This window comes from Geotrypetes seraphini, chromosome 7 (assembly GCF_902459505.1).
Source record: "Geotrypetes seraphini chromosome 7, aGeoSer1.1, whole genome shotgun sequence".
Classification (NCBI taxonomy): Eukaryota; Metazoa; Chordata; class Amphibia; order Gymnophiona; family Dermophiidae; genus Geotrypetes; species Geotrypetes seraphini.
In genome coordinates this window covers 115,359,807-115,386,485 of record NC_047090.1, presented here as the reverse complement: position 1 = coordinate 115,386,485, position 26,679 = coordinate 115,359,807, and the positions used below count along the sequence as shown (strand labels likewise).

General features: G+C 48.0%; 1 protein-coding gene across 7 annotated transcripts in view; it reads left to right on the top strand.

Annotated features, from left to right (window-relative positions):
• Positions 1 to 26,679, top strand: part of MGA (MAX dimerization protein MGA) — a 479,481-nt gene that overhangs the window by 31,809 nt on the left and 420,993 nt on the right. For all 7 annotated transcript variants that reach the window (XM_033951892.1, XM_033951893.1, XM_033951894.1 and 4 more), the window contains one exon: positions 7,588 to 8,527. In XM_033951892.1, the coding sequence (XP_033807783.1) occupies positions 7,588 to 8,527 (940 nt within the window). The remainder of the gene's footprint in view (positions 1 to 7,587; positions 8,528 to 26,679) is intronic.

Sequence of the window (26,679 nt, the reverse complement as noted above, 5' to 3'; positions counted from 1 at the left end):
TGAAGACGGTGTTCCTGGTGGTGATCGTCTCAGCAAGACAAATACAAATCAGACAAACAATAATCATATTGAATTAAAAACAACAAATTCAAACATTTCTATATATAGTTTAACTTATACATATAAACTCAAAGCAGAGGGAAAGTTATTAATGGGTTACAATCAATATAAATGTAATAATGTTTAAGGGAAAAAACAATAGGAAGGGCAACAGATAAAATTTATAATGATATATAAAGTAAAAAAAAGACCGAATCTTTGAGATTTATTCACTAAAAGCATCTATAAAAAGGAAACTCTTAAGTTTGGACTTGAATTTATCTAAGTGCTTTTCCTCTCTAATAAATAGTGGGAGGTCATTCCACGATTGGGGAGCTGTTATAGAGAAAATGGTGTGACGCCTCGTATTGATAACTTTCAGTGAGGGAATGGCCAATAAATGTTGATCTTGTGATCTTAACTGTCTTGAAGTAAGATGAGGAATTAAAACTCTAAAAATAAAAGCATGGGTTTTAAATAATAATGATTTAAAAGTAAGCAGGCATATTTTAAATAAGATACGGTGTGCAACTGGGAGCCAATGTGCCTTTTTAAGTAATGGAGAGACGTGATCTAATTTTTTGGCTTTATAAATAATTTTGACGGAGGCGTTCTTAATAATTTGCAGACGTCTGATTTCTTTTTGTGGTAGACCTTTAAATAGTGCACTACAATAATCAATTTTGGAAATTACTAACGAATGAATTAAAATATTCAGGGATTTTGCACATAAAAATTTGGCCACTGAACGAATTTGGCGGAGTATGTTGAACTTAATCTGCCACTTTTCCACCCATGTCTCCAGCTGGTTCAAATCCTTCTGGAGACCCTCGCTGTCCTTTTGTGACCCAACTGCCCAACATAGTTTTGTGTCATCTGCAAACTTGATTATATTACCTGTTGTTCCCTCTTCCAGGTCATTTATGAAGATATTGAATAAGATGGGCCCAAGAACCGAGCCCTGGGGTATGCTGCTTGTCACCTTCTCCCAGTCCGAGAAATTCCCATTTATGCTTACCCTCTGCGATCTATTCTCTAGCCATTTGCCTATCCATCTGAGTATGTCCCCTTCTATTCCGTAGCTTAGTAGTTTCCTCATAAGCCTTGACTGCGGGACCTTGTCAAATTCTTTCTGGAAGTGCAAGAAAATTATATCCACCGGGTCTCCGCTATCGATTTGTTTGTTCACCTTCTCAAAAAATTGAAGTAAATTCATCATTTATATTGAAATTATATAATGAGATTAGTTTATAAGTTGAAATCATATATTTGAGAATAAAGTCATGTTGCAGACTAACAGACAAACTTTTACAGGGATAGCTTCATTATTATAGGAGCCACAGAAGACTAAACTTTGAAATTTTTTAACAAGGTTTTTTACGTACGTCAAATCCGCATTAGTTTCACTGAATAGATTATAAAAACTTGTATAAAATTGCCAAGTTTCATTTGTTTAGCTTCAAAGGACAAGGAATATTTTGACTCAAAGTTGCCAGAATTGTGCAGGAATACTTTACATGGTCGTGGTATGTTATCGAACAAAGAGCTGTATCTCCACATGTACTCCGCTGGCTGATTTAAAAACCTTACCAGAGTTCGTTTGGGCCATGTATGATTCGGTATACAAAGTTTCATCAAAATCTGTTGAGGTGGGGAGCCCTAGATCACTTGAAAGAGAATGACCCAACAGAAAATAGTCAGATGGATGAAAATCTGGTGAGTAGGGTGGATGGTCTATGCACTGAAGCCCCAACTGCATCAAAACATCCATTGTTTTGCTAGCTATGAGCAGGTGCTCTTTCTTGCAAAAAGAGAACTCCTTTCTGCAGCTTCCCTCTCTTTTTAAAAAATCTTTCAATGCCTCCTTTAATCTGCACAGCAAGTTAATGTAGTATTCTGCATTAACTATTTGGCCCCTTGGAGTCATTATAACACCTTCCTGATCTGAAAACACTGTGGCCATGACCTTTCCTGCTGACTTGTGGGTTTTGAATTTCCTTGGCTTTGGAGAATCTGAGTGCCACTACTGCATGGGCTGTTTTGCCTAAGGATCATAGTAGTGTAACCATGTTTCATCAACAGGCAATGTATGTCGATGAAATGGCCATGCAAATCTACCTGGCTATAGAGGTCTTGGACACCGGTCTGCCCCATCTGGACCAGCTGGTTAGCACAAACAGATGGTCTGAAAGGCGAAATTCATTGGTCTTTTCCAGGTAGAGTAGTGAACTCTTCACACATCCAGTTTCTGTAAAATCCTATCCTGCTCACCTGAGCTTGTCGGTTGAAAGGCAGGCAGAGAAACCACTTGGTTAATACAACTTTCTGAAGGAAGGAAGGAACGATATGAAGAGATACGCTAACCTTCATGATCCTGAAGAAGGGCTCCCTGCAGGAGAGAGCTTGCAATTCCTCTTCACCAAGTGTCTGGTAGTGGTGGCCGCAGCGCTCAGGAACCATGGTCTTCAGGTGTTTCCCTACCTGGACGACTGGCTCATCAAGGATTCCTCGTCTCAGGGAGTCGTCCTGGCGACCCAGAGGACTATCTGGTTCCTGCAGAGTCTGGGGTTCGAGATCAACTTTCCAAAATCCCATCTGCAACCTTCCCAGACTCTTCCCTTCATCGGAGCTGTTCTGGATACTGTCCAACTCAGAGCGTTCCTCCCTCCTTAACGTCTCGAAGCTCTTCTCCATCTTGTCATTCAGTGTCCTTAGTGGACCCTGGCATCTCAAAGGACGCAGGTGTCTGACCTCCTGTCTCGACACATCCAGGTCACTCCTGCTCTGATATAGTCTCTTCGCTGGTGGATGCTCTCTTCCAATCTATCGAGAGGTTTGCTGTTTCACACGCCTCCCCCATCAGAAGGTTCTCACGACCGACTCTTCGACTTACGCTTGGGGGGCTCATCTGGATGGTCTCCGCACTCAAGGTTATTGGACCAGTACGGACTGTCTGCCACATCAATCTCCTGGAACTCAGGGCGATTTTCAATGCCCTCAATGCTTTTCAACATCTGCTTCATGACCGTGTTGTCCTCATTCGCACAGACAACCAAATCGCCATGTATTATGTCAACAAACAGGGCGGCATGGGATCAGCCTCCCTCTGTCAGGAAGCTCTGAAAGTTTGGGATTGGGCGATTCGCCACAACACCTTCCTCAAAAGCTGTCTACATTCAGGGGGCGGACAATGCCTTGGCGGACAACTTGAGTTGTCTTCTGCAACCTCACGAATGGACTCTCAATTCCACGCCCCTTCATCAATCACATTTTCTCTCTGTGGGGAACGCCTCAGATAGACCTCTTTGCAGCCCCCCCACAACTTCAAACTGCCTCAGTTCTGCTCCAGGATCTACACTCCTCATCGCCTCGAGGCAGATACTTTTTTTCTGGACTGGACGAATCTCTTTCTGTATGCATTTCCTCTATTTCCTCTCATTCAAAAGACTCTAGTCAAGCTGAGGTCCAACCATGCCACCATGATTCTGATTGCTCCTCGGTGGCCCCGGCAACCTTGGTACTCCCTTCTACTTCAACTCAGCAGCAGGGAGCCTTACCTTCTACCGCTGTTTCCATCACTGCTTACACAGCATCAAGGATCTCTGCTTCATCCCAACCTGCAGTCTCTACACCTGACAGCTTGGTTCCTCTCAACGTAACTCCTCTCCAGTTTTCACAAGCTGTGAGGGACGTGTTGGAAGCTTCACGGAAGCCTGCTACTAGACAGTGCTATCACCAAAAATGGACTAGATTTTCCAATTGGTGTTCTTCTCACCATCAGGAATCTCAACATTCCTCCTTATTTTCGGTTTTGGACTATCTTTTGCACCTTTCTCGTTCTGGCCTCAAGTCTACATCGATATGAGTCCATCTTAGTGCAATTGCTGCTTTCCATCAGCCGCTTAGTGGGAAACCTCTCTCTGCTCATCATGTGGTTTCCAGATTCATGAAAGGACTTTTCCATGTCAATCCTCCTCTCAAACCGCCTCCAGTGGTTTGGGACCTCAATATTGTTCTGTCTCAGCTTATGAAACCTCCATTTGAACCAATTGACAAGGCTCATCTGAAGTATCTCTCTTGGAAAGTGGTGTTTCTCGTTGGCCTCACTTCTGCTCGACGAGTCAGTGAGCTCCAAGTCTTGGTTGCAGATCCGCCTTTTACAGTGTTCCATCATGACAAGGTGGTTCTTCGCACTCATCCAAAATTCCTTCCTAAAGTTGTCTCGGAATTTCATCTCAACCAATCCATTGTTCTTCCAGTGTTCTTTCCAAAGCCTCATTCTCATCCTGGAGAATCAGCTCTTCATACTGTAAGCGTGCTTTGGCCTTCTATCTGGAATGCACCAAACCGCATAGAACTGCTCCTCAACTTTTCATCTCCTTTGATCCGAACAAGTTGGGACGCCCTATCTCTAAGCGTACCATCTCTAACTGGATGGCGGCTTGTATCTCTTTCTGCTATGCCCAGGCTGGATTGCCCCTTCACAGTAAAGTCACAGGCCATAAGGTCAGAGCTATGGCAGTTTCTGTAGCTTTCCTCAGATCTACACCTATTGAGGAAATTTGTAGAGCTGCTACATGGTCCTCGGTTCATACCTTCACTTCTCACTATTGTCTGGATGCTTTCTCCAGACGGGATGGACAGTTTGGCCAAACAGTGTTACAGAATTTATTCTCCTAAGTTGCCAACTCTCCCACCATCCCATTGTGGTTAGCTTGGAGGTCACCCATTAGTGAGAATACCTGCCTGCTCGTCCTGGGATAAAGCAATGTTACTTACCATAACAGTTGTTATCCAGGGACAGCAGGCAGCTATTTTCATGTCCCACCCACCTCCCTGGGTTGGCTTCTCTGCTAGCTATCTGAACTGAGGAGACGCGCCCTGCGCTGGGCGGGAAGGCACTTGCGCATGCGCGGTGCAGGCGACTCGAAACTTCGAGTTTTTTCAAGCAAGACTGCTTGTGAGCGTCCGCATCGGGGCTCCGTTGGATCACGTCATCCATTAGTGAGAATAGCTGCCTGCTGTCCCTGGATAACAACTGTTATGGTAAGTAACATTGCTTTTTCAAATGGAGTTAGTTTGAAAATGTTTCCAGAACATTCTTTTTTGTAAAAGCTGGTTAAAAATACCAAACTTTTTTACATTCATTTAAAAAACACAAACTTTATATTGAAATTATAAAGTAATGAGATTAGTTTATAAGTTTAAATCATATATTTGAGAATAAAGTCATGTCGTAAACTAACAAACAAGTCTTAGGAGCCAAAGAAAGCTAAACTTTGAAATTTTTACACTGTCCATTTTTTCGGCCCACTTTGAGGTTTTTTACATACGTCAGTTTCTGAAAACATGAAAATCCAAATTGGTTCTATTGAATAGATCATAAAAAGTTGTATAAACATAGAAACATGATGGCATTTAAAGGCCAAATGACCCATCCAGTCTGCTCATCTACAGTAACCATTATCTCTTCCTCTCTCTAAGAGATCGCATGTGCCTATCCCACGCTTTTTTGAATTCAGACATAGTCTCTGCCTCCACCACCTCTTCCGGGAGACTGTTCCATGCATCTACCACCCTTTCTGTAAAAAAGTATTTTCTTAGATTACTCCTGAGCCTATCACCTCTTAACTTCATCCTATGCCTTCTAATTCCAGAGCTTCCTTTCCAATGAAACACTTACCTGCCTTTCCTCCAAAGCTTCAAAGGTTAAGGAAATATTTTGACTCAAAGTTGCCAAAAGTGTGCAGAGCCTTCCTCTCAGTCGGGTCCTTCCTTCATAAAAACATGAAGAAGGCAGGACCAGCAGAGAGGAAAGCCTGATGCTGGCAAGAGCAGCCAGCTGTAAAGGCTGCTGGCTGCTGTGGGGAAGAAGATCATTGGCCTTCAGAGCACTCTTATGGACTGCACTTGGGGTGGACAGCCTCCCCCCCAACTTTGTTACATCAGTGAACTGTGACTCCTCTTCTTACCTGCTGTCGTCCTCTCCTCCATGGCGGGTCTGTACTCCAGACTGCCCTCGTGATCTTTTTTTAAGGTTTTCTCACTACCTCTCCTCTAGCTTCGGTGTCGTCGACTCAATACGCAGTACACAGTGTCTGCGCATGAGGTGGGCGGGACAAGGGGAAAAAGGTCGAGGAGAGTGGAGGATCCAGCTTCATGCACAGCACGCGCCAATCAGGTGACTTGGTGTTTGCTGTGTGTGTCTTCACTTAGTTGATTACTGCAGTGGGGTCCAGAGCTGATCTTTAATTTTTGGGTTGCTGGCCGCTGCTGCTGTGCCCCCCCCCCCCTCCCCAAATGGCAAAACCCAGACAAAGAGGACAAAAAGAAAAATCTGCCCGGACTTTCTGACCAAGTGCCAAAAAGGGGACATGTTTTGATCATCGGAGGGGTTTAGAGATGCAGTACCAGTTGTCGGGGGTGGGGTTTAGAGATGCAATGCCGGCCCTCGAGGGAAGGGGATGGTGGAAGATAACAGCGTTGCTCATTGGGTGGGGAGGATAAGAAAAAAATCACCATTATTAGAAGGTGACTCGAATATAAACTGAGACCCCATTTTTGGGCCATTTTTTTGGCCCATAAATCTCGGTTTATATTTGAGTATATACGGTAAGCTGTTTCATCAAAAGATATCTAAGGCAATGACTGTTGTTGCTGCATTCCTTTGTGAAACAGTACAAGATTGATCTTGCCAGGTGCAATGCATCTTTTGGCAGACCGGTTATTCAGAGGGCCTTGTCTTCCCCTTCCCAATAATGTGTTACTTTTGTATATCCTGTTGGTATGGACTAGTCTATCAGAATGACGATAAGGAAGATGACATGTATTCATTTTTGAGTCTTGCTAAACTAGTCCACAGGGGAAATACCTTTTTGAGCTTAGCCTGATTTTTCCCTGGGTTTTGTATATAGTTCATCCAAACTGTGATTTGTTGATAAATATTGCAGCATTTTCAATGGAATCCTGTACTGAAATGTGGCAAGGTGGCAGTGGATTACTGGAGAATTCCAGGCTCCACCAAGCTTATTCCAGTGATGTCATAGGAGTAGTTCAGTATCTCTACCTCCATCTGGTAGAGGGGACTCAACTAATTCATCTAGACCAGGGATCTTAAAGTCCCTCCTTGAGGGTCGCAATCCAGTCGGGTTTTCAGGATTTCCCCAATGAATTTGCATTGAAAGCAGTGCATGCACATAGATCTCATGCATATTCATTGGGGAAATCCTGAAAACCCGACTGGATTTTGGCCCTCAAGGAGGGACTTTGAGTCCCCTGATCTAGCAGGACTTGAAGAATAAAGTTCACCAATAAAGTTGAAGAATAAAGTTCACCAATTTAATGCTGATCAGTTTTGCTTTTTTATAGTTTTAAATATTAAGATATTTGTCTCAGTGGATTGAAATTGATGAAATGTTTTGTTTTTTTAATAAAGTAGACATACATATTACCCCAGTAAATCCATATTTTTATTTGTGCTGTTGCATGTCAACTGTAGTTGGAGTTTTTGCATGCTCATAAAAACGTGTTGTTTTTTTTTATTTGCAGTCCCATAGCCAGCAGTTTTGAAGGTAGCTGCCATGCCCCATCTCCTTTAGATTCAAATGGGCACTTCAGTGTGGTCATCAAAGAGGAACCACTGGATGACTATGACTATGAAACAAGTATCTGTGTTAAAGGGGTCACTGTGAAACAGGAGGACTCTGAGGAGGAAGTAACAGATGAAAATTCAAACAGTGATATTGACTACCCGATATTAGAGAAACATCTTAGGAGAATACCTCTTCATGAGCCCACAAAACGACCACTGACTTACCCCTCTGGCGTTGCCAAGGCTAAAATGTTAAAACTGGATAGTGAAATGCTGCCAGTGGTACATCTTGAACCTCTTGAGCCTTGCACAGTGACAAAGAGCACAGAGCAAACATCAGAGCCGTGCCAGACTATGCCTTCTGATTGTATGAAAGAAAATTCTCCTCTTAGTGTATCTTTAGACTTAATACCTAGCTTTGACAAAGAGACAGAATCTTTCCTCAACATGTCTGATGAAACTGAAAGAGAAGCATCAAAAAAAACACCCCTTAAAAGCAGAGGACAGCAAAATCACTCCTCACCCAAGGAATCACAGGCAAATAATGAAGTTTCTCAAGATACCAACACAACAAAAGCATCAGGTGTAATCCCCAGGAGCCCTGCTAATGAAATTCTTTCAGCCAAGGAAACTTCAAGAAGACAGAAACCTCTTTCAGTTTTTCCAAAGAGTCTTATATCCAGTATTTTTCCAAACACCATTCAGTCAGTCTCAAGCAAGAAGGGGAGACCACGTAAACTAAAGATAAATAAGACTGGCCGTCGTTCAAAAAGGAGTTTAGGAAAGTCTGTAGAGACATACGACAATAACTATACAAGAGTAAACTCCTCCATCCCAGATATAAAGCCAGACCTAGAGGATGTTGATGGTGTATTGTTCGTGTCTTTTGCATCAAAGGTAAGTTGATCACCCTAATAGGAAACTACCTGCTTGGGCTTAAATGAGGCAGCTTATTGTGTGATAAATGTTAATTTTCTGGCTATTCATTTTTAGTAAGGTTGGATAGTCTCAGATATTTTGATGACCTCCCATTCCTTATTGTCCAAGCCACACTAGTCTGAACAAGTGGGATTGTTTCCTTTTCCTTCTAGTAGATGGAGGTAGAAACAGTTGATAATTGTATACAGTCCAACCTTGGTTTGCGAGTAATGTGGTTGGCGAGTGTTTTGCATGACAAGCAAAACACTTGAGCAAACTTTAACTCGCAAACTGAGCATTGACTTGGTATGCGAGTGTGTCACCCCACCCTAGGAACCAGCTTCTCTCCTCCTGCGCGGCCCATCCCCAAACCCTTAACTCCATTGGACACTGGCACGCACTAACCCACAGGACATACGCATGCTGTGCAGAAAGAGCCTGCCACTGATCTTCTGTGCTGGGCTGCTGCGAGGCCTTGAGCATCTGCACATGCTCAAGACCTTCTGGCTCCCACCCTCTCTGAGATTCTCATAGATTCTCGGAGAGGGTAGGAGCCAGAAGGCCTTGAGCATGCGCAGATGCTCAAGACCCCGCAGCAGCCCATCGGAGAAGATCAGCGGCGAGTCCTACTCGAAGACGTTCAGCACAAACAACGGCAGCCACCCCTCCATCTGGCTTGTCCTGTTGCTGGGGCATCGAGGAGAGAACACTGTGTGCTCGAGCTTGGGTGAGGCGGGAGACAGGGAGAATCATGTATGAGACGGGGGAGAATCATTTGTGCGCATACGCACGCACCCTTTCTTCCTCTGCACTGCCTCTTTGTACCTTGCCAGGTGTTGCTGGAGGTAAGGGTTTGGGGATGGGCCGTGGGGGGAGAGAAGCTGGTTCTCGGGATGGTGTGGTGTGGAAGCGAGCAGCGCCAGTGGCCTGGGGGGGTGGGGTGGGGGGGGGGGGTCTGTTTTGGGGAGGTGGAACGAATCATCCGAGTTTCCCTTACTTCCTATGGGGAAACTCGCTTTGATATACGAGCACTTTGGTTTACGAGCATGCTTCTGGAACAAATTAATGTTCGCAAACCAAGGTTCCATTGTATCTGGATTTTAAAAAGATATTTGACAAAGTACCTCATGAATGATTGCTGAGAAAATTAGAAAGCCATGGGGTAGGAAGTAATGTCCTATTATGGACTAAACTGTTTAAAAGAGAGAAAACAGGGAGTAGGGTTAAATGATCGGCATTCTCAATGGATAGTGGGTTTCATCAGGGGTCTGTGGTAGAACCGCTGCTTATTAACCTATAAATGATCTAGAAATGCGAATAACCAGTGATGTACAGACAGTCCCTGAGTTATAGACGCCCGACTTAAGTACAACTCGTACTTAAGAACGTGGTTGCGGCTTCATTTGGTTTCACTGAGCGATATTTCCAGTGGCATACACTCCTACACTTTTCCTGTAGCAGATTCAGGAATGACGCATGGCACATTAAGAACAGTGTGAGGTTCTTACTTTAGAGGGAACACTGGTAAAGACAGTTGACCCTTTTGTCAGCTGGGAGCAGAGATAAGCAGCAAGAATATTAAAATCTACAAGTTCTGAGTTACATACAAATCCGACTTAAGAACAGCTTTAGAAACATAACTTGTTTTTAACCCATGGACTTCCTGTAATTAAATTTGCTGATGACTGTTATTCAAAGGATTGTGAAAAATTGCAGGAGGATTTTGTGAGACTGGGCTTCCCAATGGCAGGTGACATTTAATGTGACCAAGTGCAAAGTGATACATGTGGGAAAGAGGAACCCAAATTATAGCTATGTAGGAGTTACCACCCAGGAAAAGGATCTAGGTCTCATTGTTGATGATATGTTGATATCCTATGCTCAGTGTGCGGTGGCTAAGAAAATAAATAGAATACTAGGAATTATTTGGAAAGGAATGGAAAACAAAAATAAGGTTATAATGCCTTTGTATACTTCCATGATGTGATTGCACTTCAAAACTGCATTTGAAAAAGATGTAGCGGGATTAGAAAAGTACAGAAAAAGTCAACAAAAATGATAAAGGGGATGGGAGGACTTCCCTATGAGGAAAGGCTACCTATGCAAAATGATCATTTCTTTAATAAGACATTAACTCTTTTTTTGTGGCCCTCCAAGTACCTACAAATCCAAAATGTGGCCCTGCAAAGGGTTTGAGTTTGAGACCACTGCATTACATCATCCAGTGTTACAGAGATTTGTATGAGTTTCTCTGATTCATCAGAACTGAGTACAATGAATTCATGTAATCTCTCTGCTATGGCCTTGTCTTCCCTGAGAGTCCCTTTTATCCCTCAGTTGTCTAGTGGTCCAACCAATTCTCTTCCTTGCTTCTTGCTTTTAATATACAGTACTTAAAGTTTTTACTGTGTTTTTGCTTCCAGCACATTCTTCTTTTCAAGATCTCGCTTTGCCTTCCTTATTGTGCCTTGCATTTGACTTGACATTCCTTGTGTTTACAGTTATTTTCAATCAGATCCTTATCCCAGGATAAGCAGGCAGGTATTCTCACTAGTGGGGTGACGTCATCCAACGGAGCCCCGATTCGGACATCTCACAAGCATACTTGCTTGTAGAAACTTTTAGAAATTTCGAGTTGCCCACACCGCGCATGCGCGAGTGCCTTCCCGCTCGATGCACCGGGCGCATCTCCTCAGTTCTTTCTCTTCTGCGGAGCTAAGAAGTCTGTCTTCGACTCTGCGCAAAGTTCCTTCACTTGTGCCTTCTGTGCCCGCGGTTTTGAGGTTTTTTTGGGCTCATTATCGTTGGCTCACGTTGCGTTTTCTTGTTTAAAAAAAAAAAAAAATTTATTTCGATCGTTCGACCGGGCAGGCCGCGTGGCCGCAGCCCCGCAGCTTCGATCTTGCGGCGGAGCTTTTTCGGCCTATGTCCCGGCCTGTTACCGGTTTTAAAAAGTGTGTCAAGTGCCAGCGTGCGATTTCGTTGATGGACCCTCATCGACGCTGTCTTCAGTGTCTCGAGCCTCAACATCTTCTGAAATCGTGCCGGCCTTGCTCCACACTTACAGCACGTGCTTTTAAGCGTTGCTGCATTTTGTGGGAGTCGCTGTTTAGCATGGAGGCGTCCCCGGAGCTGCCCTCATTGCAGAGCGCCACGCCTTCGACTTCCGCTTCAACATCTTCGGCCTCGAGTCTGCTCAAGCCTGCCTCATTTGTGCCGGCTTCGACTCCGACGCCTGCTGCAGTGCCTTCCGCTGTCTCCTCAGGTCAGGTAACGCAGCCTCCCATTCCTCCAGTGGTGCTCAAGGTGCCCAAGGCTTCTAAGCCCAAGCCCCCTGGAGGTTGAGTTAGCGATGTCCGTGCTGGAGGGTCCATTGCGGATGCGGATCCCTCTTTGCCGGCTTCGTTCCATGCCATGATGGAGAAGCGATTTGTCGAGCTCTTTACTAAGATTGGGCCGATGCTTCTCTCCCAGATCCAGCCTGGGCAGCTGAAGCCTCCCGCGAGGTCGAGCCACCTCCGGTGCCTCCTCGGCGCACACTCGCTGCTGGGAGCAGAGTCTCGGCGAGTGTCTGGTCTGGCTTCGGGGCATGCCTCGCAAGGAGCAGAGTCTTTGCCCATGCCACCTTTGGAAACGATACCCTCAATGCATGGCGCATCCCTCTTGCCTGGACCGGAGCCTTCCTCCTCGATGCCGAGTCTCGAGCCTTGGGGAGCACCTCAAGGGGCTTCGTCTCAGCCTCTGCTGCTTCGATCCATAGCCTCCAGTCCCATCTACTTGGTGGCTGCCTTGTCTGGGCTTCGCTTGCCTCGACGCTCGAGGCCTGCTTCTCGACACAGTTCCGGTCGTCGATCGAGGCATTCATCGAGGCATGCCTCGCCTCGTCGTAAGCAGCCTTTTCGGGAGTTTTCACCGGATTACTCGCCTCCTCCTCCTATGCCGGAACTCGAGGACTTCGGGGGTTCGCTCTCGGCCTCGGCGGACCAGGCCGCCTCATCTTCTTCGAGCCTGTCTCGAGGCCCGGCCCTGGCTGACCAGTTGTCCTTCTCGTCCTTACTGAGGCAGATGGCGGTGGATCTGGATATCACCCTGGATTCGGGTTCCAAGTTTTCTAAGGAGTATTTGGAGACGATGCATCTTCCCCAACCTCCTGCTGAGTCTCTCCGTCTGCCTCTACATAAGCTTCTGGACCAGACTTTCATGAGATGCTTCGAGACTCCTTACTCCATCCCCGCGGTCCCAGGGAAGTTGGATGCCAGGTACCGCAAGGTGCACCATAAGGGCTTCGACGGGGCGCAGCTCTCTCACCAGTCCCTATTAGTTGAATCCTCCTTGAAGTGGTCTCATCCCTCCCAGGTCTATGCCTCCACTCCTCCTGGCCTGGAGGGCAAAACCATGGACAGATTTGGCAGGCGCATCTACCAGAACTCGATGATGGCTTCTCGAGTCCTGAATTATAGTTTTCATTTTGCGACCTACTTTGAGTTTTTTCTCTCCATTCTTCAAACGTTTTTGCCCTATCTGGACTCTCAGGCTCGCTTCGAGTACTCGGAGGTCCTGGCGTCATTGTCCCAACTCCGCCTGCAGATGATGCATTCGTCTTACGACGCCTTTGAACTCTCAGCCAGAGCTGCTGCTTGTTCGGTGGCCATGAGACGCTTGGCGTGGCTTTGGACCATTGATATGGACCCGAATCTCCAGGACAAGCTAGCGAACGTTCCCTGTGCGGGAGCGGACCTTTTTGACGAGTCCATCGAGGCGGCAACGGAGAAACTGTTCAAACATGAAAAATCTTTTCAATCTATTCTCCGTCAGAAGCCCAAGCCTGCTATCTCTCGTCCGTCTCGCCCGCCTATGATCTATCATAGGCACTACCCGCCGAAGCAGGCCCCCGCCAACCGTCCGCCTGTGAAGAGGCAGCACCAGCAGAAGCCCCAACAAAAGCCTCAACCTTCTGCTATCCCCAAGGCTCCCCAGCCTTTTTGACTGTCTCGTAGGGAGCTTAACTTCCATCGTTCTGCCCTCCCCGCTTTTTCCCATCGGAGGTCGTCTCCATCATTTTTACCATTGATGAACGACTATTACCACCGACCTCTGGGTCCTTTCCATCGTAAGAGAGGGATACTCTTCAGTTCCATCAAGTTCCTTCGGAACATCCTCCAAGAGAGTATCCTTCCAACTTAACCCAGACCGCCCTTCTTCTTCAGGAAGCTCAGGCTTTGCTCCGGCTTCGTGCCGTCGAGCCGGTCCCTGTGGACCAACAGAACAAGGGTTTTTACTCCCGGTACTTCCTTGTTCCGAAGAAGACGGGCGACCTGCGTCCTATTTTGGACCTCAGGGTGCTCCACAAGTTTCTGGTCAGGGAGAAGTTTCGCATGTTGACCCTGGCTTCTCTCTATCCCCTCCTCGAGCAGAACAACTGGTTATGCTCCCTGGATCTCAAGGAGGTCTACACTCATATTCTCATCCATCCGGCCTCCCGTCAATACCTCATATTTCAGGTGGGACATCTTCATCTTCAATACAGAGTGATTCCTTTCGGCCTGGCTTCGTCTCCCAGAGTCTTCACCAAGTGCCTGGTTGTGGTGGCCGCAGCACTTAGGAACCATGGTCTGCAGGTGTTTCCCTACCTCGACGACTGGCTCATCAAGGATTCCACGTATCAGGGGGTCGTCCAGGCCACTCAGAGGACGATCTGGTTTCTGCAGAGTCTGGGATTCGAGATCAACTTTCCCAAATCCCATCTTCAACCTTTACAGACTTTTCCCTTCATTGGAGCTGTTCTGGATACTATTCAACTCAGAGCGTTCCTTCCTCCTGAACGCCTAGCGGCTCTTCTTCATCTTTGTCACTCGGTCTCTTCTCACCCGTCCATCTCGGCGAGACACATGATGGTGCTCCTGGGCCACATGGCCTCTAAGTTCACGTGACTCCTTTTGCCAGACTTCACCTGCGGATTCCTCAGTGGACCCTGGCGTCTCAATGGTCGCAGATCTCCGACCCTCTGACTCGCCACATTATCCCAGGACAAGCAGGCAGGTATTCTCACTAGTGGGTGATGTCATCCGGCAGAGCCCCGATACGGACGTCTCACAAGCATGTCTTGCTTGAAGAAACTCAGAAGAGACGTCACCGACGGAGCCCCGGTACGGACATTTTAACTAGAAAGTTCTAGTTGGCCGCACCGCGCATGTGTGAGTGCCTTCCCGCCCGACGGAGGAGTGCGTGGTCCCCAGTTAAGATAAGCCAGCTAAGAATCCAACCCGGGGAGGAGGGTGGGACGTAAGAATATCTGCCTGCTGTCCCTGGATAACACCTGTTACGGTAAGTAACTGTGCTTTATCCCAGGACAAGCAGGCAGCATATTCTTAACACATGGGTGACCTCCAAGCTAACAGAGAGGGAGGAGGGATGGTTGGCCATTAGGAAAATAAATTGTGCAACACAGATTGGCCGAAGTGTCCAACCTGTCTGGAGAAGGTATCCAGACAGTAGTGAGTAGTGAACGTGTGAACTGAGGACCAAGTGGCAGCCTTGCAGATTTCCTCGATGGGCGTGGAACGGAGGAAAGCCACAGAAGCAGCCATAGCTCTGACCCTGTGGGCCGTGACAGCACCTTCCAGTGGGAGACCGGCCCGAGCATAACAGAACGCAATGGAGGCAGCAAGCCAGTTGGAAAGTGTCCGTTTAAAGACAGGACGACCTAGGTGGTTAGGGTCGAAGGACAAAAAGAGCTGAGGGAACAAGCGGTGGGCCCTGGTACGGTCAAGGTAGTATGCAAGGGCACGCTTACAGTCCAGCGTGTGTAACGCCTGTTCCCCAGGATGAGAATGGGGCTTAGGGAAAAAGACAGGTAACACAATGGACTGGTTGAGGTGAAATTCCGAGACCACCTTGGGAAGGAATTTAGGATGGGTACGCAGAACCACCTTGTCATGGTGAAAAACAGTGAAAGGTGGGTCGGCAACCAGTGCATGCAGCTCACTAACCCTCCTGGCAGAGGTGATGGCAATGAGGAAAAGCACCTTCCAGGTAAGAAATTTGAGCGAAGTTGTGGCAAGAGGCTCAAAAGGAGGTTTCATGAGGGCAGATAAAACCACATTCAGGTCCCAGACGACTGGAGGAGGCTTCAGAGGTGGTTTGACATTGAAGAGGCCCCTCATGAACCGGGAAACCAGGGAATGAGCCGTGAGAGGTTTTCCGAGGATAGGCTCATGAAACGCAGTGATGGCACTGAGGTGGACTCTGATTGAGGTAGACTTGAGGCCAGCGTAAGATAGAGAGAGCAAATAGTCCAGTACAGTTTCCACCGCCAATGAGGTGGGATCGTGGTGATGTAGTAGACACCAAGAGGAGAACCGGATCCACTTCTGATGGTAACATTGGAGGGTGGCCGGTTTCCTGGAGGCATCCAAAATACGACGGACAGGCTGAGACAGATTCTCTGGAGAGGTCAACCCGAGAGAAACCAAGCTGTCAGGTGGAGCGAGGACAGATTGGGATGCAGTAGAGACTGATGCTGCTGTGTAAGTAGAGTAGGAAACACAGAAGAGGAATGGGTTCTCTGGAGCTTAGCTGGAGTAGGAGGGAGAACCAGTGTTGGCAGGGCCACCGAGGGGCGATGAGAATCATGGTGGCTCTGTCCCTGCGGAGTTTGAATAACGTCCGCAACATCAGAGGTAGTGGAGGAAAGGCATAGAGGAACCGATCCGTCCAGTTGAGCAGGAATGCTTCCGGGACCAGACGATGAGGAGAGAAGAGTCTGGAACAGAAAAGGTTGTGAGGAGCTGCAAATAGGTCCACCTGAGGAGTGCCCCACCGAGCAAAGATGGAGCGGAGTGTGGGAAGATCCAGAGTCCACTCGTGAGGTTGAAGGATGCGGCTGAGATTGTCGGCCAGGGAGTTCTGTTCGCCCTAGATGTAGACAGCCTTGAGGAAGAGACAGTGGGCCGTGGCCCAGGTCCAGATGCGGATGGCCTCCTGACAGAGAAGGGGAGATCCGGTGCCGCCTTGCTTGTTTATGTAGTACATGTCGACTTGGTTGTCTGTACACAGGAGAAGAACCTGAGGGTAGAGAAGGTGCTGGAAGGCCTTGAGGGCATAGAACATGGCCCTGAGTTCCAGGAAATTGATGTGATGTTGACGCTCTTGAGGGGTCCAGAGTCCCTGAGTGCGAAGATCTCCCAGGTGAGCTCCCCATGCATAGGGGGAGGCATCTGTGGTTATGATCATGGAGTGAGAAGGTAGATGAAAGAGTAGACCCCTGGAAAGATTGGAGGAGTTCAACCACCATTGAAGAGATTGCTGAAGAGACGATGTCACAGAGATGGGATGAGAAAGAGGATCCGTGGTCTGCGACCATTGGTTGGCTAGAGTCCATTGAGGTGTCCTGAGGTGGAGTCGCGCCAGAGGAAGCACATGGACCGTCGAGGCCATGTGGCCCAGGAGGACCATCATCTGCCGAGCTGGGATGGAGTGATGAAGGAGCACCTGACGACAGAGGTGGAGCAGGGTCCGTTGTCGGTCGGAGGGGAGAAACGCCTTCATCAGAGTGGTGTCGAGAACCGCCCCAATGAACTGAAGTCGCTGTGTGGGAAGCAGGTGCGACTTGGGGTAGTTGATCTCGAACCCCAGGAGATGGAGGAAAGAGATGGTGTGTTGAGTTGCTTGTAGCACAAGCGGAGACGTAGGTGCTTTCACCAACCAATCGTCCAAGTAGGGGAACACCTGGAGGTTGTGAGACCTGAGGAAGGCCACCACCACAATAAGGCACTTGGTGAACACCCTGGGCGATGATGTGAGGCCAAAGGGTAGCACTTTGTACTGGTAGTGATGGTGCTGTATCTGAAACCGGAGGTAGCGACGTGAAGTCGGATTGATTGGAATGTGAGTGTAGGCCTCTTTGAGGTCTAGGGAACATAGCCAGTCGTGTTGAGAGAGAAGAGGGTAAAGCGTGGCAAGGGAGAGCATTCTGAATTTTTCCTTGACCAGACACTTGTTGAGGTCCCGGAGATCGAGGATGGGACGGAGGTCTCCTGTCTTCTTGGGAACCAGGAAGTAGCGGAAGTAGAATCCCTGACCCCTTTGGTCTGAGGGTACCTCTTCGATGGCATTGAGAAGAAGGAGGGATTGAACCTCCCTCAGGAGGAGGAGGGATTGGGAGGAGTGAGAGGCAGACTTTATGGGAGGATTGTCTGGTGGAAGAGTCTGGAAGTTGAGAGAGTAGCCGTGGCGAATGATGTTGAGGACCCATTGGTCGGATGTGATGACCTCCCAACGGCTGAGGAAGAGTTGGAGGCGTCCTTCGATAGGCTGAGGAAGAGGCAATGATGGTGGGAGACTGGCTATGCCCTGGAGAAAGGAGTCAAAAGGGTTGAGATGGTTTTGACGGAGGGAGAGGTTTGGCAAGCTGATGAGACTGGGAACGAGCCTGAGGTTGATGCTAGTGACGAGGACGGCGAAGTTGTTGCTGAGGCGGGTTGAGAGGTCTGGCCGAGAACCTGCGTTGATAGGAGGACTGCTGTCTGTAGGGGCGAGCAGGCGGAGTCTTCTTTTTGGGTTTGACCAGAGTGTCCCACCTAGTCTCGTGTGCTGAGAGTTTCTGGGTGGTTGAGTCCAGGGATTCCCCGAAGAGTTCGTCACCAAGACAAGATGCGTTAGCCAGGCGGTCTTGGTGGTTAATGTCGAGGTCAGAAACTCTCAGCCAGGCCAGACGCCGCATGGCAACAGCCATGGCAGATGCTCTAGAGGTCAGTTCAAATGAGTCATAAATGGAGCGTACCATGAATTTCCGAAGTTGGAGCAGACTGGAAATTTGCTGTTGGAAAAGAGGGACCTTACGTTCAGGAATATATTTTTGCAAGGAGGAGAGATGTTGCACCAGATGCTTCATATAGAAGGAGAAGTGAAAGGTGTAATTATTTGCCCTGTTGGCCAGCATTGCATTCTGGAACAGGTGCTTGCCAAATTTATCCATCGTTTTGCCCTCTCTGCCAGGAGGGGTGGAGGCATAGACACTGGAGCCCTGAGTTTTCTTTAAGGTGGATTCCACCAGGAGAGATTCATGGGGCAATTGAGGCTTGTCAAACCCTGGGATTGGAATGACCCGGTATAAGCTATCCAGTTTGCGAGGGGCCCCGGGGACAGTGAGGGGGTTCTCCCAATTTTTGTAAAAAGTTTCCCGTAGGATGTCATGGACGGGTAACTTAAGAAATTCCTTGGGAGGTTGCTCAAAGTCTAGGGCATCGAGAAAAGCCTGGGACTTTTTAGAGTCGGACTCTAAAGGAATGGAAAGAGCAGCCGACATCTCCCTGAGGAACTTGGTAAAAGAGGACTGTTCGGGCTATGAACCGGTGTCAATCGTGGAGGGTTCCTCGTCCGTCGAGGAAGCGTCTTCCTCGGTACCGTGCGGGGATTCTTCCCATAAGTCAGGATCCCTGATGTCGGTGTGTGCACGGCGGGTCATCGGTGTGGAGGGTTCGGCACGGTGGGTCTTGGAGAGAGACTTGCCGGAGCGGACCGAGGTGGTACCGGGAGAGGAAGACCGGTGCCGTTCTTGGTACCGGGCAGGGTCAGCATCAGAATGGGCCTGTACCGCAGGTTGGGAATGGTGCGGTTCAGCTGAGAGCACCGGCATGGAGGTGTTAAGCGGTACCGAGGGGGTCGACACCGATGGGATCGTGCGAGGCTCAGACCGGGGCCAGCAGTGCCGGCAACAGTTGTTGGAGTTGTTGCTGCAGCTGCTCCTGTAACTGGGTCTGGAGTATGGCCGCGATGCGGTCTTCCAGGGGAGGCACCGGTACCGCTTTTTTCTTTTTCGGTACCATAGGTGCCGCTCTACGCTCCGGCGATGAGGAGGCCGATGATGAGGCACTCACCGATATCGGAGCGGAGCGTTTGCGGGGTCGGTGCAGTGCCGGGAGGACCGGCGTCGCAACTGTGGCAGGAGGGCCCTCAAGGGAAGTGGAAGGCTTCTTAGCCGGCTTACCTGGGGCCAGCGACCTGGGGCTCCGTAGATGACGTCACTCCACATGTGAGAATATGCTGCCTGCTTGTCCTGGGATAAAGCACAGTTACTTACCGTAATAGGTGTTATCCAGGGACAGCAGGCAGATATTCTCACATGTGGGGTGACGTCATCTTCGCTGGTGGATGCTTTCTTCCAATCTTTCCAGAGGTTTGCTGTTTCACATGCCTCCCCATCAGAAGGTCCTCACGACCAACTCCTCGAACTATGCTTGGGGGACTCATCTGGATGGTCTCCGCACCCAGGGCTATTGGACGAGTGCGGATCGTCTGTGCCATATCAATGTTCTGGAACTCAAGGCGATTTTCAATGCTCTCACTGCTTTTCAGCATCTGCTGCACGACATGGTGGTTCTCATTCGCACGGACAATCAGGTCGCCATGTATTATGTCAACAAGCAGGGAGGCACGGGATCGGCTGCCCTCTGTCAGGAAGCTCTTAAAGTTTGGGATTGGGCGATTTGCCATAACACCTTCTTCAAAGCTGTCTACATTCAGGGGGCGGACAATGCTTTGGCGGACAACTTGAGTTGTCTTCTCCGGCCTCACGAATGGACTCTCCATTCCACGCCCCTTCATCACATCTTCTCCCTGTGGGGCACGCCTCAGATAGACCTCTTTGCAGCTCCCCACAACTTCAAACTGCCTCAGTTCTACTCCAGGATCTACACTCCTCATCGTTTCGAGGCAGATGCTTTTCTTCTGGACTGGACGAATCTCTTTCTGTATGCGTTTCCTCCGTTTCCTCTCATTCAAAAGACTCTGGTCAAGCTCAAGTCCGACCGGGCCACCATGATTCTGATTGCTCCTCGGTGGCCCAGGCAATCTTGGTACTCCCTTCTTCTGCAACTCAGCAGCAGGGAGCCCTTCCTTCTGCCAGTGTTTCCATCTCTGCTTACGCAGCATCAGGGATCTCTGCTTCATCCCAACCTGCAGTCGCTACACCTGACAGCTTGGTTCCTTTCAGCGTAACTCCCCTCCAGTTTTCACAAGCTGTGCGGGATGTTTTGGAAGCTTCAAGGAAGCCTGCTACTAGACAATGCTATTCCCAGAAATGGACTAGATTCTCTACTTGGTGTTTTTCTCATCACAAGGCCTCCTTGTCCTCTGTTTTGGACTACCTTTTGAACCTGTCTCAATCTGGCCTCAAGTCTACTTCGATCAGGGTCCATCTTAGTGCAATTGCTGCTTTCCACCTGCCTCTTCAAGGGAAACCTCTTTCTGCACATCCTGTGGTTTCCAGATTCATGAAAGGACTTTTCCATGTCAATCCTCCCCTCAAACCGCCTCCAGTGGTTTGGGACCTCAATGTTGTTCTTTCTCAACTTATGAAGCCTCCATTTGAACCTCTTAACAAGGCTCCACTGAAATTTCTCACTTGGAAAGTGGTGTTTCTCATTGGCCTCACTTCTGCTCGTCGAGTGAGTGAGCTTCAAGCATTGGTTGCGGATCCGCCCTTTACAGTGTTTCATCATGACAAGGTGGTCCTTCGCACTCATCCCAAATTCCTCCCCAAGGTGGTCTCGGAATTTCATCTGAATCAATCCATTGTTCTGCCTGTGTTTTTTCCAAAGCCTCTTTCTACCTGGAACGCACCAAGCCTCACAGAACTGCCCCTCAACTTTTCATCTCCTTCGATTCGAACAAGTTGGGATGCCTTATCTCTAAGCGCACCATCTCCAACTGGATGGCAGCTTGTATCTCTTTCTGCTGTGCCCAGGCTGGATTACCCCTTCACAGTAAAGTCACAGCCCATAAGGTCAGAGCAATGGCAGCCTCTGTAGTTTTCCTCAGATCGACACCGATTGAGGAGATTTGTAAAGCTGCCACTTGGTCCTCGGTTCATACCTTCACCTCACACTATTGTCTGGATACCTTTTCCAGACGGGATGGACAGTTTGGCCAAACAGTGTTACAAAATTTGTTCTCCTAATTTGCCAACTCTCCCACCATCCCATTTGGGTTAGCTTGGAGGTCACCCACTAGTGAGAATACCTGCCTGTTTGTCCCGGGATAAAGCAATGTTACTTACCGTAACAGTTGTTATCCAGGGACAGCAGGCAGCTATTCTCACGTCCCAACCGCCTCCCCTGGGTTGGCTTCTCTGCTGGCTATCTGAACTGAGGAGATGCACCCGATGCATCGAGCGGGAAGGCACTTGCCCATGCGCGGTGTGGGCAACTCGAAACTTCTAAAAGTTTCTACAATCAAGTATGCTTGTGAGATGTCCGCATCGGGGCTCCGTTGGATGACGTCACCCCACTAGTGAGAATAGCTGCCTGCTGTCCCTGGATAACAACTGTTACGGTAAGTAACATTGCTTTCTTCCACTTTCTGAAGGATTCTCTTTTAGCTCTAATATCGTGTTTCCCTGAAAATAAGACACTGTCTTATATTAATTTTGGGCCCAAAAAAGGCACTAGGTCTTATTTTCGGGGTAGGTCTTATTTTTTTTCATGTACAATGATCACCTCTCCCTTCCTCTCCTCCACTCCAATTCTTCCTATTTCTTTTCTCTCCCCTACATGTGCAGCATCTTTCTTCCCTGCTCATCCATCCCCTTGTGCAGTATCTTTCTATCCCTCCTTCCCTTCCTCCTATCCTCCCGTGCAGCATCTTTCTATCCCTCCCATCCCCGCCACCACACGCGCACTCCCCCTGACCCTTTCATTGCTCCTTCCCACCCGAACCCCAACCACGAGACCGAAATACCTGGTAACAAACGGTAGCGTTGGCAGCACAGGCTGTATCGCAGCCTTCTCGCGCTCATGTGTTCCTCTGCCGCATCACTGATGATGTCATCATCAACGAGGCACGGAACGCCTGGGCGTGAGAAGGCCGCGATGCAGCCTGTGCTGCTGACGCTGCCATTTGTTACCAGGTATTTCAGTCTTGCGGTCGGGGTTCAGATGGGAGGGAGAGATGGAAGAGTCGGTGGGGGAAGCGTTGCTGCTGGCGACTAGGGCTTATTTTCGGGGGGTAGGGCTTATATTAATTAAGACTTACACCGAAAATCATGCTTGGGCTTATTTTTGGGGTAGGTCTTATTTTCGGGGAAACACAGTAGCTTCTTTCACGTCACTCGTTAACCATGCTAGCTGCCATTTGGTATTCCTTCCTCCTTTTTTAATACATGGAATATATCTAGTCTGAGCTTCCAGGATGGAATTTTTAAAAAACATCCATGCCTGATGTATATTTTTGACCTTTGCAGCTACATCTTTAAGTTTCTTTCTTACCATGCTCCTCATGTTATCATAGTTTCCATTTTTAAGCGCTGTTGTATTTGATTTCCTGTATAAACATATTCCAGGAATTTTATCAAATCTGATCATTGTTACCAGTGGCCACAGCACTATTACCTCCCTCACAGATTCATGTGCTCCACTAAGAGCTAGATCTAGAATTGCTTCACCTCTTGTTGGTTCCTGAGCCAGCTGCTCCATAAAGCAGTCCTTGATTTTATTTCAAGGAATTTTATCTCCCTAGCATGCCCTGAGGATACATTTACTCAGTCAATATTGGGGTAGTTGAAATCACCCATTATCCCAGGACAAGCAGGCAGCCTATTCTCACATATGGGTGACGTCATCGACGGAGCCCTGATAAGGAAGCCTTGCAAGCAGACTTGTTTCGAGTCAGCCGCACCGCGCATGCGTGAGTGCCTTCCCGCCCAGCACAGGGCGCGTCTCCTCAGTTCTCAGTTTTCCGTGGAGCTGAGAAGTCCCTCTTTGACTCTCTGCGTTCAACTTATTTACTTCGTGTCTTCTCTCACCGCGGTTTGTGTTATTTTTCTTCACGAATCGCTGTTTTTAGTTTATTTCTTTTATTTCTCGTTAAAAAAAAAAATTATTTATTCCATTCGGCTGCCGGGGCAGGCTGCTTGGCCGCAGCCCAAGGGCTTTCCTCCTATGTCCCGGCCAACAACAGGTTTCAAGAAGTGTAGCGAGTGTCAGTGTGCAATTTCTCTTACGGACCCACACATTAGGTGCCTCAAGTGCCTTGGGCCAGACCATCACCCGAAGTCGTGCGAGCGCTGTGCTTTTCTTCAACCTCGAGCCCTTAAATGTCGTCTGCTTTCAGTGGAGAAACTCTTTGGTATAGATTCAACCACTTCCTCGACTCCGAAGCTAACCTCGGTCTCACCTTCGACCGAGGTTCCTCCTGCCTCCACTGCTTTGACTTCGAGACTCATCAGACCTTCTTCGTTTGCAGTGGCTCTTTCCTCGACGACTTCTGCTGTATCTTCCCCTGTATCCTCAAGTCAGATAGCTCAGCAGAAAGTTCCAGCAGTGGTGCTTAAGGTGCCTAAGACTTCCAAGTTGAAGCACATTTCCACTGCCTTTGTGGAACCTCCAGCCAAAGCAGGTGGTCCGGTTTCAGACGCGGATCCATCCTTGCCGGCTTCTTTCCAGACCATGTTAGAGCAGCAATTTTTTCAGTTCCTCATTAATATGGGACCGAAGCTAGTTACTCTAATCCAGCCTGGGCATTCTGCAGACTCCCGCGAGGTCAAGCCTCTTCCTATGCCTCAGACTGAGATTACACACTCTATGCAGGGAGCAGAATCTCTGCGAGTGTCTGATCTGGCATCTATGTATGTAAAGCAAGGAGCAGATTCTTTGCAAGTGCCTCGACAGGAATCCTTACACTCCATACAAGGAGTAGAGTCTTTGGGAGTGCATTGAGGTTCCTCCATCAAGCCCCTGCAGCTTCGATGCACAGCTTCCAGCCCCATCCATTCCTTGGTGCCATTGACTGCTTCCATCTCCGGGGCGAAGTCTCCTCGTACTTAGATCTGCTTCCAAGCACCGTTCTCACCAACGTTCGAGGCCTTCATCGAGGCATACTTCCAGGCATAGCTCTTCTTCCAAAGAACGTCCTTCAACTAAGCCTCGATCTACCCCTTCCAGTTCTACTAGACCACCGACTCCTCATTCGAGGTCTCCACTTCCAAACCTCGAGGACTCCGCGGCTTCGATTGCTTCGTCCAAGTCTCCCTATTCTTTTGATGCCTTTTTTTCCGGCCGAAGTTTCATCTTCGACCCAGGCTGCCTCGACGACCTCGAGTCCTTCTCAAGGCAAAGCATTGGCGGATCAGCTATCTTTCTCCCCTTTTCTTCGTCAGATGGCTCTAGACTTGGATCTTCAATTGGATGCTGGTTCCAAATACTCTAAGGAGTATCTCGAAGTCATGCATCTTCCTCAACTTCCGGCAGAGTTACTTAAGCTTCCTCTTCACAAGCTTTTGTCTCAGACTTTTACCAGATGCCTGGAGACTCCTTATGCAATTCCAGCTGTTCCAGGCAAATTGGACTACAGATATAAAACTCTCGATTGCAAAGGATTTGAGAATTCACAATTATCTCACCAATCCCTACTTGTGGAGTCATCCTTGAAGAGGTCCCATCCTTCCAAGGTTTATGCTACCGTTCCTCCTGGAAGGGAAGGGAAAGCTATGGACAAATTCGGACGTCGCATCTATCAAAATGCCATGATGTCCTCTAAAGTCCTTAATTACAATTTTCATTTTATAACTTATTTTGAGTTCCTCATTGCTCTTTTGCCTGAATTTCTCAGTTATTTAGATACTCAAAAGCACTTTGAATTTCAAGAAGTTATAGCTTCTCTATCACAACTCAGATTACATCTACTTCAGTCTTCTTACGATGCTTTTGAGTTGTCTGCTAGGGCGGCTGCTTGTTCTGTAGCAATGCACCACCTTGCTTGGCTTCGTACCATTGACATGGATCCTAATCTTCAGAACCGCTTGGCTAATATTCCTTGTGCAGTCAATATTATATAATAGGTTTCTGCCCCACAACTTAAAAGTTGTACCTACGTTGAGAGGAAAGGTCTCAGAAATCCTGCTTCGTTCAATGAATGAACATAAAGATAATAATGCAGGTTGGATTTTCGTTCATCAACCAAAACCTCTCACTCATTGATTTAAGACATTTAAGTTTTTTGTTGTTTGTTATATTGTTTGTTCAATAAATATATATCTACAAAAAGGTGCACTTATCTTAAAACTTTCTTGAAAAGTGCCTTGGTGCAAAGTGCGTTTAGCAGTGCAGTGTTCGCCCAATGGGGCCCGTTTCGCCAATGACTGATGGCTTCCTCGGGGGTCTTTTATGGAAATGTTAGCAGCTAAAGCATGAATTTCCACAAAATGGCGCAGGCAATGACCTCTTCAATGAATCTATTGAGGCAGCCACCAAGAAATTGTCTGAGCATGAAAAATCCTTTGCTTCTATTGTCAGACCAAAGCCAGCTCCTGCCAAGCCTGCACGCCCTCCTCCTATTTATCAGAGGCATTTTGCTCCAAGAGCGGCTCCTTACACTCGCCCTCATCTTAAGAAACAACAGAATCAGAAGCAACAGAAACCTCAACCTTCTGCTGCACCTAAGGCTACGCAGCCTTTTTGACTGTTTAAAACAGAGCATAACCTCCACCGTTCTGTCTCTATCCTATCTTCCCCCATTTTTACCACTGATGGGAGAAAATCACATCCGACCTCTGGGTGCTGTCAATCTTCAGGGAAGGATACTCTCTTTATTTCACTCAGGTTCCACCAGAGCTTCCTTCAAGAAAGTATCCTTCCAGTCCATCCCAGACCGCCCTTCTTCTTCAGGAAGCTCAAGCACTGCTTCGTCTCCGTGCCATCGAACCAGTTCCTTTGAAACAGCAGAGCAGGGGGTTTTACTCCCGTTACTTCCTTGTTCCGAAGAAGACGGGTGATCTACGGCCCATTCTGGATCTCAGGGCTCTCAACAAAGTTTTAGTCAAAAAAAATTTTGCATGTTATCCCTGGCATCCCTTTATCCCTTCCTAGATCAGAATGACTGGTTATGCTCTCTAGATCTCTATAAGGCTTATACTCATATTCCCATTCATCTGGCCTCCTGCCAATATCTCAGATTTTGGGTGGGGAATCTGCATTATCAATATAGAGTGCTGCCCTTGGGCCTGGATTCATCTCCCAGAGTGTTCACCAAGTGCCTGGTAGTGGTAGCCGCAGCTCTCAGAAACCATGGTCTTCAGGTATTTCCCTACCTGGACGACTGGCTCATCAAAGATTCAACATCTCAAGGGGTTATTGTAG